The sequence below is a fragment of the Hemitrygon akajei genome, chromosome 11, assembly GCF_048418815.1.
Source record: "Hemitrygon akajei chromosome 11, sHemAka1.3, whole genome shotgun sequence".
NCBI lineage: Eukaryota > Metazoa > Chordata > Chondrichthyes > Myliobatiformes > Dasyatidae > Hemitrygon > Hemitrygon akajei.
In genome coordinates this window covers 164,876,595-164,891,113 of record NC_133134.1, presented here as the reverse complement: position 1 = coordinate 164,891,113, position 14,519 = coordinate 164,876,595, and the positions used below count along the sequence as shown (strand labels likewise).

The 14,519-nt window shown below is 45.6% G+C and overlaps 1 protein-coding gene across 4 annotated transcripts in view; it reads left to right on the top strand.

Moving 5' to 3' along the window:
• matn4 (matrilin 4) overlaps positions 1–14,519 on the top strand; it is a 62,074-nt gene that overhangs the window by 38,751 nt on the left and 8,804 nt on the right. For 3 of the 4 annotated variants that reach the window (XM_073062159.1, XM_073062158.1, XM_073062157.1), the window contains 5 exons: positions 5,329–5,451; positions 6,956–7,078; positions 8,886–9,008; positions 13,342–13,464; positions 14,355–14,519. The exon at positions 14,355–14,519 is cut by the window's right edge and continues 249 nt beyond it. In XM_073062159.1, the coding sequence (XP_072918260.1) occupies positions 5,329–5,451; positions 6,956–7,078; positions 8,886–9,008; positions 13,342–13,464; positions 14,355–14,519 (657 nt within the window). The remainder of the gene's footprint in view (positions 1–5,328; positions 5,452–6,955; positions 7,079–8,885; positions 9,009–13,341; positions 13,465–14,354) is intronic. The other variant, XM_073062161.1, reaches the window with a different exon arrangement.

Sequence of the window (14,519 nt, the reverse complement as noted above, 5' to 3'; positions counted from 1 at the left end):
CAAATCATTGACATATAACATGAAAAGAAGCAGTCGGAACATAAGACCGCTGTGGAACACTGCTAGCCACCAGCAGTGAACCAGAAAAGGCTCCTCTTGTTCCCACTCTTTGCCTCATGCCAATCAGCCAATGATCTATCCATGCTTGTATCTTTCCTGTAATACCACGGGCTCTTAATTTGTTGAGAAGCCTATGTGTAGCACCTTGTCCAAGGCCTTCTGAAAATCCAAGTACACAACATCCACCAATTGTCAAACATGAGAAAATCTGTAGATGCAGGAAATCCAAAGCAACACACACAAAATGCTGCAGGAGCTCAGCAGGTCTGAAGGCATCTATGGAAAAGAGTAAATAGTTGATGCTTCAGGCCAAGACCCTTCATCAGGACTGAAAAGGAAAATGAGATCCGACTAAGGTGGTGGTGGGAGGGGAGGCAGAAGTGCAAGATGGTAGATGATAGGTGAAATCAGGGGAGGGTGAAGTAAAGAGCTGGGAAATCGATTGGTGAAAGAGATAAGTGGCTGGAGAAGGGGGAATCTGATAGGAGAGGACAGAAGACCATGGAAGAAAGGAAAGGGGGAGGAGCACCAGAGAGAGGTGATGAGCAGGTAAGGTGAGAGGGGGAAACAGGAATGGGGGATGGAGAATGGTGAATTCTCCTTTGTCTACCCAGCTTGTTACTTCTTCAAAGAATTTCAACAGATTTGTCAGATTTGTGATCACCTGTTCCGACTTCTACCACTTTTTCCCCAGGGCTGTCATGCAACTGAAAGAGATTAGAGTTGCTTGTTTTTAATTCAGTTGTAACTGAGATGTCATTCTAAATAACTCAGACGTTATTTTAAATTTAGTCACTGTGTTTTTTGTAATTGAATTGTCAGTGTGCTGTTTTACACTGAAAAGAGTGGCACGGCACTCTCATTGTCCTCACCAATGACAATAAAACTCTAATTAACTCATACGGTACTGTGCAAAAGTCTTATGCACAGTACTCTAGTGATTTAATGATTGCACTGTACTGCTGCCATAAAAAAATCAAATTTCATGACATATGTGAGTGATATGGGTCTATTGTGAACTGAGAGTGGGAATGGGATATGGAGAAGGGAATCATGGTTGGTGTAATGTATAGATCTATTTCTTTTAAAGCATTGACTCCCCTTAGCACTACATATGGACTGTTGTCTACACATGCACATTGCACTCTCTCTCCCTCTCTCACTCGCTGCAATGTGAATACACCAGTTAAAGACATATCCCACATGTCTTATTTTATTTAGTTGATATGTAGTTGGGAAAATACAACAAATCGGCGATGAGTACGAACCTGAATGTCAGGAAATACCACAAACTGCACCGACAGTTATGGGACGAGACAGCAACAGGAAAGAGTTAAACAGTACGATTTAGGCCGTCACGGACGCTAACAAAGATCTGCATGGATACAGCATTGTACACACAACTAGCAAAGCTAAGGTGAAAATAATGTGGTGCTGGCTTTAGTCAGGAAAGTTGATGAACTTGATAGTGCTAATGAAGGCTGAAAGTCATATATCGAGAGGGTGGAACTGTACTGTAACGCGAACAGTGTGGAGAAGGAAAAGAAAAGCCCCACACTTCTTAGCTTAATGGGTGCCAGGACGTACGGTCTCTTACTCAACTTAGAAACTCCTGAAAAGCCAGCAAGCAAGACAATCAACAAAACTGTTACAATTTTACAAAATCTATTGAGCCCTAAACGGTTGGTAATAGATGAGAGATTTAAATTTTACAAGAAGAATAATCAAAGGATGAAAGCATTTCTGAATACATTGCAGAACTGCGCAAACTTTCACTGTACTGAGACTTTAGAGATGAACTTTCTGCTACATTAAGGGATAGGCTTGTATGTGGCACGTATAGTCAAAGCACTCAAAAGAGGCTTCTGTCCAAAAAAGACCTAACCGTAGAATGGGCATTGACCATGGCAATATCATTAGAGACCGCAGCAAAGGATGCAGCAGAACTACAGAAAAGGAGGTTAGAATGTGAAATGCACAAAATATCCTTGAATGCTGCAAAAAGCCAAAAATGTTATTGATGTGTCAAATCCTCTTATGATGCAAACGACTGTTGGTTCAAAGAAAAAGTTTCCAGAAAGTGTCACACACAAGGTCATGTAGAGAGAGTGTGCAAGGCAGACAAAAAGCACAACCGAGTGAAAAGCTTCAAATACAAAACTAAGCAAGTGCATAAAGTGACCGAATGTGAAACAGAATCAGACAACACAGAGCTGCCATGTATAGTATTACTGAAAAAGATCACAAACTCATCTGGATCACAATAGATGTGTCCGGTTAAAATTGAAAATGGAGCTGGATCATGATCCGCTTTGTCCATAATTCCAGAGTATGTCTACAACAGACTGTTTTCTAAGATACCATTTGAGAAGACCTCAGTGATGCTAAAGACCTACACAGGCAAAAATGTGTCTCCCAAAGGCAAACTGAAAGTAAATGTGACATATGGAGGCCAAGCACAACAGTTAGAGCTTTATGTGTTGAAAAGAGGGGGGGCCAGCGCTTTTTGCACATAACTGGTACACAATCAAAGCTCTCAATGTGTCATCAACAGACAACGACAGCCCAGCACTAACCAGAGACTGTCAGAGCTGATTAATGCTAATGAGAAGGTGTTTGAGAAGGGGATGGCATGAAGGCCAGAATTGAACTGGATGAAACAGTATTAGCAAGATTTCATAAAGCACATCCAGTGCCTTATGCACTACATCCTAAAGTGGATACTGAACTGCAGAGTTTGGAGGCATCTGGAATTCTCTCCAAGCCATGCCCATTGTCCTGGTGATCAAGAAAGAAAAGGTTGGAATCCGCAGTATGTGAGCATTTCAAAGTGAGTATCAACCCACAACCACAACCACAATACACGTCAGAGGAGCTCCAACTGCTCATGAAGAAAAATGGCATCAGACATTTCAAGTCAGCTCCTCACCACCCAGCAATGAATGGGTTCGCTGATAGGTTTATCCAAGAAGTCCATTAAAACAATGGATAAGGAGAACATTTCTCTACAGCACAATGTGGACAACTTCCTTTTTGTGACTTGGAACTCTGTTCATGCGACAACAAATCAAACACCTGCAATGCTGTTCATGAACAGAATCTGAGATCTCACATAGACCTCCCGAAACAAGATCTACAGAGGGAAGTGCAGAATAAACATTTCAACTAGTTGCCAAGTGAAGCAGCAAGGAGCTTCAAGATTGGCCAGGAAGTCCTAGCACATGATTACTGAGAAGATAATTGGACACCTGAAAGGATAGCTTCAAGAACTGGACCACCGATATACACAGTGGATGTTGGAGATCCAACATGGAGACATCATGTGGACCAGATACTGGATGCTCAACCGAAGAACACACCGGAGTTGATTGCATCTAACAAGATGGACACATTGGATCCACCTGACTTACCTCTCAGTGATGATCGTGTCACTGACAGCAACGTGAAACTGGAAACTGAGAACGTTGTCTTGGACAAGACACCTACCAAACCTGCTGCCACCCCACAGGTCCAGAGGGACGATGAGGGCATTATCATTGATAAAACGCCTGCCAACCTGCTGCGACCCCACTGGTCCAGAGGGACGATGAGGGCATTATCATTGATAAAACGCCTGCCAACCTGCTGCCACCCCACAGGTCCAGAGGGACGATGAGGGCATTATCATTGATAAAACGCCTGCCAACCTGCTGCCACCCCACAGGTCCAGAGGGACGATGAGGGCATTATCATTGATAAAACACCTGCCAACCTGCTGCCACCTCACTGGTCCAGAGGGACGATGAGGGCATTATCATTGATAAAACGCCTGCCAACCTGCTGCCACCTCACTGGTCCAGAGGGACGATGAGGGCATTATCATTGATAAAACACCTGCCAACCTGCTGCCACCTCACAGGTCCAGAGGGACGATGAGGGCATTATCATTGATAAAACGCCTGCCAACCTGCTGCCACCTCACTGGTCCAGAGGGACGATGAGGGCATTATCATTGATAAAACGCCTGCCAACCTGCTGCCACCCCACAGGTCCAGAGGGACAATGAGGGCATTATCATTGATAAAACACCTGCCAACCTGCTGCCACCCCACAGGTCCAGAGGGACAATGAGGGCATTATCATTGATAAAACACCTGCCAACCTGCTGCGACCCCACTGGTCCAGAGGGACGATGAGGGCATTATCATTGATAAAACGCCTGCCAACCTGCTGCGACCCCACTGGTCCAGAGGGACGATGAGGGCATTATCATTGATAAAACACCTGCCAACCTGCTGCCACCCCACAGGTCCAGAGGGACGATGAGGGCATTATCATTGATAAAACACCTGCCAACCTGCTGCCACCTCACTGGTCCAGAGGGACGATGAGGGCATTATCATTGATAAAACACCTGCCAACCTGCTGCCACCTCACTGGTCCAGAGGGACGATGAGGCCATTATCATTGATAAAACACCTGCCAACCTGCTGCCACTCCACAGGTCCAGAGGCATTATCCTGGAAGAAACAGAGCGCCACTGTGAAATTTGTTATGGACTGTTGTTGTGAAAGCATGTTTATTTGGAATATGGGTTTAAGAAAGGGAAATTGGAAAGTTTGTACATATACAGTTTTAAGTCGCATTAATCTAAAGGGGGAGGAAGAGTATTGTATGGATCTATTTCTTTTAGAGCAATGACTCCCCATTAGCACTACATATGGATTGTTGTCTGAGCATGTGTATTGATCTCTCTCTCGCTGCAATGTGACTACACCAGTTAAAGTCATCTCGCACGTGTGTGCTTTTATTTCATTGATATGTAGTTGCATAGACACAACAGTTGGGAAGAGGGGATGGGAGAGGGGTGGGAGCAGGAAGCACCAGAGAGACATTCTGTAATGATCAATAAACCAATTGTTTGCAATCAAATGACCTTGCCTGGAGTCTCAGGGTTGGTGTGTCTGGACCTGGACCGCGCCCCACCCCTAGCACTCCTTCTCAGCCACCTGTCCCACACCCCTCCCATGGCCCTCTACCCCTCACCATTCCCAACATCATTTGCTCTCGCCAGATTTACAAACTCACTCTCTGCTCCACATTGGCAGACAGAGTACTGTTGGGCAGCCTAGCAACATACGGCGTGTGCCTAGTACTGTGTGTAGTCTTAGAGCACTTCAACTTCACAATAGATGGGACAAGTGTTGAAAGCACAGGTGAGAGGATTAAAAAACCGCATGAAAAAGATTTGCTGGAAACTCCTCTAATTTTCTGTGTGTCTGTCTACAGCCATTGACCTTTGCTCCCACGGAGACCACGACTGTGAACAGATTTGCATCAGCTCCCCAGGATCGTACAGGTGCAGCTGTCACCAGGGTTTCAGACTCAACCAGGACCAGAGAACCTGCAGTGGTCAGTATTCCATCACTCACTGCTGCTACCGCACATCACTGTTCTTAACCGCGACTGCAATTTATACACTTCAGCCCCTGAGGGGAGAAGGCAGGAGTAAAGGATCAGCCACGATTAAATGATGGAGCAGACTCGATGGGATGAATGGCCTAATTGTGCTCCCCTGTCTTATGGTTTTACGGTCTTATTTGTCCCAATCTTTTTTTTAATCACCTGTGGCGAGACGGATATTTTAAGATTTTATTTAGAGATACAGCATGGCAACAGGGCCTTCTAGCCCAACGAACCTGAGTTGCCCAATGAATGATAAAGATCTTTAAAGATTAGTTTTATTTGTCAGATGTACATTGGAACATACAGTGACATCTGTCCTTTGCACCAAACAGATCTGCAGAGATTGTGCTGGGGGCAGGCCAGGGAGCATCACCATGCCTCCAGTGCCAACATAGCATGCCCACAACTCACTAGCCATAACCCGTACGTATTTGGAAGTAGGAGGAAACCAAAGCACACAGAGGACATTTCTGGCTTCCTCCCCCTTTCCTTTACAGTCGTGTCGAAGGGTCTCTGCCCGAAACATTTCACTGTTCATTCCATTCTGATGCTGCCTGACCTGCTGAGCTCCTCCAGCATTTTGTGTGTGTTGCTCTGGATTCCCAGTATCTGCAGAATCTCTTGTTTACGTTTGGTGTCTCCAGAGGAAAAGCATGGTCTTGGGAGGGGAGGGGTGAGGGGAGGAATGGATGGTGGGAAGTGAACGCTGAATTTCCCATCGCTGGCACTGTAAAGCATCAGACTAACCACTACCCACTACACCACCCTGTGACCACTACACCAGCATGTGGTACTGTAGTGTGCAGTGTTAGCATTGAAGAACAGGGTTCAGACCAGGGGTCCATGGACCCCTCGGTTAATGGCATGAATAAGGTTGGGAGGCCCTGGTCTACAGACAGTAGATGTGGAGACAATATTTCCTGTAGTGGAGTCTAGGACCAGAGGCCACAGCTTCAGAATAGAGGGACAACTATTTCATAACAGAGATGGAGGAGGAATTTCTTTAGCCAGAAGGGGATGAAAGGGATCCGGGTTCAGCCATGATGAAATGGTAGAGAGGACTCAATGGGCTGAATGGCCTAATTCTGCTCCTCTGTGTTATGGTCCCATGGTGGTGAATCTGTGGAATTCACTGCCACAGACAGCCATGGAGGCCAAGTCATTGGGTATAGTTAAAGCAGAGGTTGATAGGTTCTTGATTAATCGGGGTGTCAAAGGTTACAGGAAAAGGCAGGCGAATGGGATGGAGAGGGATAATAATGAAATGGCAGACCAGACTTGATGGGCCGAATGGCCTAATTCTGCTCCGACATCTTGTGGTCTTATGGTCTAACATGGGTTTGTACGCTTTTGCTAGAGTGTATCACACTGAATCAACGTTTGAAACAGTGAATCTATGTTATTGCTACCTCTCCTCACAAACTTACCCATCACCACTTTCCCTTTCCAGCTGTCAATCTCTGCGACCAGGGAGACCATGGCTGTGAGCACGTCTGCGTCAGCACCCCCGGCTCGTACTACTGTCGCTGTCGTCCTGGCTACACCCTCAACCAGGACCAGAAGACCTGTAGCAGTGAGTAGCAGGGCACCCGCTGAGGGGGACATGGAGTGGTTAGAGCATGGGCAAACTCCTGTCACTGCTGTTAAGTGGGCTCTGAAAACTCATTCCTCAATCACACTTTAATTACACTCAGTGGCCACTGAGTCTATGTTCGTGGTCTTCTGCTGCTGTGTCCCATGCACTTCAAGGTTCGACATGTTGTGCATTCAGAGATGCTCTTCTGCACACCAGTGTTGTAACTCGTGGTTATTTGAGTTACTGTCACCTTCCTGTCAGCTTGGAGCAGTCTGGCCATTCTCCTCTGACCTCTCTCATTAACGAGGCGTTTTCAGCCCAGTGAACTGGGTGTTGTTGTTAACTGCAAACCCTCTGGAAATTCCAGAGACTGTTGTTTAACACTTTCATACCTGGGTAGCCCTTTTTTTGTGGCTCACACCTCTCCTTTAAAACCTATTCTCTGTAAACTCTAGAGATTATTGTGCGTGAAAATCCCAGGAGATCAGCAGTTTCTGAGATACTCAAACCACCAACAATCATTCCAATTCCACAGTCAGAGTCACTCAGGTCACATTTCTTCCCCATTCTGATGTTCGGTCTGAACAACAACTGAACCTCCTGACCATGTCTGCGTGCTTTTATGCACTGAGTTGCTGCCACAAGATGCAGGTATTTACATTAACGAGCAGGTGTACGGGTGTAGCTCATAAAGTGGCCACTGAGTGTGCTTGTGCACAAGTATAGTTTCCGTCTCTATCACCAAACCATTCTGAAGTATGAACAAAAAAAATGCAATTTTTGTTGACAGTTGATCCACGAGAAACCTTGTTAACTTGAATCCCATGATCTGCATATTGAAATATAAATCATGATATAGATTTCAGTTGTTAATAAGCAATTAAATCTAAATGTTAAAGGGCAATCATACTCGAGAATTTGTAAGATAACTGTCCAAAAATGTTGTCCTAGGATTCTTCATTTCCCGAATTCTAGATGCCCCCTCCAGAAACATCCTTCCCATGCCCACCCTTTTAAAAGTGCCCTCAGGACTAACTTCCATTTCAATACAATCCTCTGGCCTTCATGTGTGTTTTAGCTATTAAGCCTGGCAGAGCCACTTCTACTGGCAGAAGGGGCAAAGGCCCATTACTGGCACCTTAAAACCAGCCACTTCGGGCAGATGGGGCCCATTAGCCATGGCTGGCAGCTCATCTAGGAGAAAGAAAACTCTGATCTCAAACCTCTGCTGCTTTGCGGCTGTACCCACTCACGGGGAAGGCTTTGGGAGTAAACCCTGAGGAAAGATCCAGAGCTGGAGTCCTGGAAGTAGATCTACTTTGAGTCCAACACCGGCTGGCAACTCCTGCGACTTTGCTGGTCTCGAACTGTATCGGTCTCTACTGTTCCTTTGCATTCATTAGCTGCGTGGGGGGAGGGGAGTCTGCTACGTGGGTAACTGTGGTGAACTACATAAACCTGTCTGGACACGCCCCCGATGACTGCTCCTGTGGCTCCTCCCACAGACCCCTGTATAAAGGCGATTGAGGTCTGAGCCCGGCCTCTCTGTCTCCAGGATGTAGTATGGTGGTCAACCACTGCATGTTCCTTCTTCCAGTCAATAAAAGCCGATACCTCGCTTTTACGTCTCAGAGTGAGTTATTGATGGTGCATCGGTAACGGCTTGCTCTCCATATCGTATTGGCCTGCCTTGCATAGACAGCTAGGACGCAACATCTGTGGTCGACCCTGACCAAGGGAGGGTTTAATCCTCTGGATTACGGTATATAGAAGCTTAGCCTGTCCAAATCTTTCCTTTCTGTAGTGATAAATTACTGTTCGTTCGGGAACCACAGCTGCCAACACGACTGTGTGAATGTCCTCAATGGGTACTACTGCACATGCCGGGACGGCTTTGAACTGCAGAACGATGGTAAAACCTGTAAAGGTAATGTGAGACCATGGTGGGATTTTGGGACCTCCGACTTCTGGCTAATTTCAAGCTGTCCCTCATTTGTCAATCTGTACATGTCATGCAAGATGGCAGCTACAGCTATGCAGCAGCTCCTCCTTCCCTTTCTCCCATGGTCCACTCACTTCTCCAATCAGATTCTTCCTTCTTCAGACGTCACCTCTTCCACCTATCACCTCCCAGCTTCTTTCTTTAGCCTCCCTCTCCCCAGTCACCCACCTTCCCCCTCATCTGGTCTCACCTATTCCCCCTCCCCCTTCCTTTCCACCTCTGATAAAAGGTCTCATCCCAAAATGTTGACTGTTTATTCATTTCCATTGATGCTGCCAGGCAACAACTATGGAGATGAATAAACTGTCAACGTTTCAGGTTGAAACCCTTCTTCGGCACTGGAAGGGAAGGGGGAAGATGCCAGAATGAAAAAAAGTGGGGAGAGGGGAAGGACGATAGCTAAGAGGTGATAGGTGAAGCCAGGTGGGTGGGAAAGGTAAAGGGGCAGGAGTGGAAGGAATTTGATAGGAGAGGAGAGTGGACCATAGGAGAAAGGGATGGAGGAGGGGATCCAGGGGGCACTGATAGGCAGGTGAGAAGCCAGAGTGGGGAATAGAAGAAGAGGGACGGGGGAGGGACTCTTTTTACCGGAAGGAGAAATTGATATTCATACATCAGGTTGGAATATAAGGTGTTGCTCCTCCACACTGTGGGCGGCCTCATCTTGGCACAACAGGAGGCCATGGACTGACATGTCAGAATGAGAATAGGGATTAAAATGTTTGACTGCACTTTGATAATAAATATACTGGAAATTTGAACATTGCTGTGTGTCAGATACTGGTAGAATCTGGGGGAAATTGATGAAAACACAAGGAGAATAAAATGGGATTAGTCTAGGATTGGTGCACTAATAAACTAGTACTTTAACCTATAACTTTCTTTAATATAATTCTTTATGATTGTTGAATGTTGTTTTATTGTTGCATGTCACACCAACACTCCATAGCAAATTCGTAATGCATGTAAATGTATATAGTATACGGTGAATAAAGTTGATCCCTGATCTTGCTGATCTCCATTTAATTCCTGATCCTTAGGTTTCATCCAAGAGTCGAGAATGATGAGTAGTCGTAATTTTAAGATTTTAGTTCATTTTAGAGTACTAACAAGCATAAAAATACCGAGCAAACTAAATAAGGAGCTGAGAAACGATGCTAAGAGTGGAATTAATGCAAAGATAAAAGAATAAAGAGGAAGCACTTCTGAAGTGCTGAATAGCACTTCTGAAAAATCTCTCACTGTTATAGACAAGATCAGCAAAATTCCTTAGATAGAGGTGAATTAGATTATAGGCTACATAATTAAAACTATTACATCACTTTGGTAATATGCTAATACATAGACGAAGAAAAATGAGAATAGTGATAAACTGGTAGTTTAGCTGCTATATCCCTTTCTGCCAGTGTGTGTGAAAGTACATGTTTGCTAAAAAGTACAACTCTTATAAAAAGTATTATTTAAAAAAAACAGTGGTTTCCAACAATCTTAATAATCTAGCATGGACTCAGTCGGGCTGAAGGGCTTGTTTCCATTCAGCATGCCTCCGAAATCTTCCTGCGTACTGGAACGGGCTGAAGTGGCCTTGTGTTCCATTCTTGATCCCTTGATCCATTGTGATTCTTGATAAGTAGCTTCTAATGTACTTATTCAGAGGCAAGAGAAAGCTGCAAGAACACTTATTGACACATTAATAATTTACTGAAATTCTATTAAATCTGCTTCCTAGCTGGCAGTGCATTCCAGGGCATCACAATAAAAGTTTACCCAAGATGACTTGGGTTGCTCTGCCTGGTTCCTTAAGACCAAGGTCTTCTTGTCGTCTATTGAACTGGAACGATTTCAAGGCAACACTCTGACCCTGGTACGATATTGGCAGGAATCAGAACAGCCAGACGTTGAGGGAGGAGCGGGGTTATCGTGGCGATGATGTGAAACTACATGATAAAATATTTATTGGGCAGCAGTGACTTGAGATATTCTTGCTTTCTTTCATATGGTAAGAAAGCGGACTTTGGGATTAGCTTAAGTACTTTTAAGTTCATGCTGGGCAAACGTACAAGGGAGAAGGAATGGAGGCTGCCCTGACAAATTCGGAGAGTGTTGTACAGCATGGAGAATAAATCCTTCATCCCATCCTGTCCATTGTAACCAAGTTGTCGGTCTAAGAGATAAACTAATCCTGTTTATTATATCCATATCCCTCGAAGCTACTCCTATCACAGACATAGAGATAGAAAACTACAGCACAGAAACAGGCCCTTCAGCACATCTAGTCCATGCCAAACTATTTTGTTTATTTATTTATTTATTGACATACAGTGCGGAACAGGCCATCCCGGCCCTTCAAGCTGCACCGCCCAGCAACCCCCGATTTAACCCTTCCCTAATCACAGGGTAATTTGCAATGACCAATTGACCTACTAACCAGTATGTCTTTGAACTGTGGAAGGAAAAATGAACACCCAGAGGAAGCCTGCACAGTCACGGGGAGAACGTACAAACTCCTTACAGGTAGTGGCGGGAATTGAATCCGAGTCGCTGGTACTGTGAGGCGTTGTGATAATCACTACACTACTGTGCCACCCTAAATCAAACCGCCTATCCCCATCAATCTCCCTCCCATCCATGTACCTATCCAAACTTCTCTTAAATATAGAAATTGATATCGCATCCACCCCTTTTGCTGGCAGATCATTCAACATTCTCATGACCCTCTGAGTGAAGAAGTTTCTCCTCATAGTCCCCTTAAACTTTTCACCTTTCACCCTTAACTCATGAACTCTAGTTGTAGTCTCATCCAACTTCAGTGGAAAAAGCCTGCTTGCATTTATCCCATCTCTACCCCTCATAAATTTGCATACCTCTATCAAATCTCCTCTCAATCGTCTGCATTCTAGGGAATGAAGTTCCAACCTATTCAATCTTTCCTTACAACTTAGATCCTGCAGTCCCCGCAACGTCCTTGTAAGTTCTCTCTGTACTCTTTCAATCTTATTTTCATCTTTCCTGTAGGTAGGCGACCTAAACTACACACACTTCTCCAGATCAGACCTCACCAACATCCTAAACATCGGACTTGTCCAAATGTCTTTTAAACATGTAATTTTAAGGTCTTATGAGTCTTTAAGCTAGGGCTTTTCTCCTTGGAGGATAAGAGATGACTTGATAGAGGTGTAAAAGATGAGAGGAGGCAGAGATTGAGTGGCTGGTCAGAAACCTTTTCCAAGGACTGAAATGGCTAATTATAAGAAGGTATAAATTTATGGTGACTGGAAAAAGGTATAGAACATAGAATAGTACAGCACAGTACAGGCCCTTCAGCCCACAATGTTGTGCTGACCCTCAAACCCTGCCTCACATATAAACCCCCACCTTAAATTCCTCCATATACCTGCCTAGTAGTCTCTTAAACTTCACTAGTGTATCTGCCTCCACCACTGACTCAGGCAGTGCATTCCACGCACCAACCACTCTCTGAGTGAAAAACCTTCTTCTAATATCCCCCTTGAACTTCCCTCCCCTTACCTTAAAGCCATGTCCTCTTGTACTGAGCAGTGGTGCCCTGGGGAAGAGGTGCTGGCTGTCCACTCTTAATATCTTGTACACCTCTATCATGTCTCCTCTCATCCTTCTTCTCTCCAAAGAGTAAAGCCCTAGCTCCCTTAATCTCTGATCATAATCCATACTCTCTAAACCAGGCAGCATCCTGGTAAATCTCCTCAGTACCCTTTCCAATGCTTCCACATCCTTCCTATAGTGAGGCGACCAGAATTGGACACAGTACTCCAAGTGTGGCCTAACTAGAGTTTTATACAGCTGCATCATTACATCACGTCTCTTAAACTCTATCCCTCGACTTATGAAAGCTAACACCCCATAAGCTTTCTTAACTACCCTATCTACCTGTGAGGCAACCTGTATGGGAGGGATGTCAGAGTTTTTTCTACACAGAGCATGGGGTGGGGGGGGGGGGGTACACAGAACACACTGCTGAGGGTGTGGTAGAGCCAGATACATCAGGGGCATTTCAGAGACTCTTAGATAGGCACATGAATGAAAGTAAAAATGGAGGGCTATGTGGGAGGGAAGTGTTAGAGTAGATTAAAGGACCTGTACTGTGCTGTAATGTTTATATGTTCTATGTAAAGAGGTTGTAAATGAAAAGCACCCAGATGTTAGTCCCCAGGATCCAGGGGCAGCTGTCGTGCATCAGTGACGATTGATCTCCTAAGGTCTTGAGGGTTTTGTTTTGCAGCTGTTAATGTGTGTAACACTGTGGAACATGGCTGTGAATTTCAGTGCGTCAGCACACCCGGCTCGTACTTCTGCATCTGTCCCACGGGGAGACAACTCAACGTGGACGGAAAGACCTGTAACAGTGAGTACTCTTCCTAGTGACCTCACCTACCCTGCCCCAGCACCAGACCACACAACACATCTGCTACTACTGCAGGGCTGGAAGCCCGTTCAGCAGACTGATCCTCTGTTGGCTCCAGAGTGATGGAAATATTTGCTTCTGGGCATTCAACTGACCCATTGTGTTCACGCCAGTTAAAAATGAACCTTAGGTTAATCCCACCTCCCTTTTAATGCCAATGAACACCCAATTTGGCAACCGGTAGCTCTAACCCCTTTCAGGCCTACCAGCACCCCAATCTTTCCAAGCTTATCACTCCAAACCTAGCAATATTCTCTACCCCCTTCAACCCCACCAACTCCTTTCTACCATTTTCTATCCCCACCAACCACTGTCTCCCTCTTTCCAACCCCACCAATAACCCCTTACTCCTTCCTAACCCTACCAATACCCTCTACATATCCACCCTTCTCACCCCATTTCCAACCCTACCTGCCCTCTCTACCCCTTTCAGCCCTACTGATCTCGCTCTACTCTTTCCACTTACACCAACCCCTCTACCCCTTCCAATACTGCTAACTCCCCTCTACCCCTTCCAATTCTGCTAACTCCCCTCTACCCCTTTTTAATCCCACTAACCCCTCTCTACACCCTTTCCAACTCAGCAACCCTCTCTTCCCATTTCAACCCTACCTCCTTTAGCCCACCAATACCCCCTTTTAACCCTTTCCAAGTCAACCAAGCCTTCTCTCCCCATTTCCAATCTGCGTCACTGGATTTTCCCATCCCACCGTCAACCCTCCAAACACCCACCTGTAGCCCCTTTCCCACTTGCCTCTCCAGTCCCCCATGCCTCCCCACCTCATTCCAGCCACCCCTCTTGTAACGTGGGATCTTGTTCTTTCACCCAGAGTGCAGCCGAGCCAACATCGATCTGGTCTTTGTCATTGATGGCTCCAAAAGTGTGCGACCTGAGAACTTTGAGCTGGTGAAGAAGTTTGTCAATAACATTGTGGACGCGCTGGACGTCTCCACCCAGGGCACCCGGGTGGGGCTGGTGCAGTACTCCAGCAACG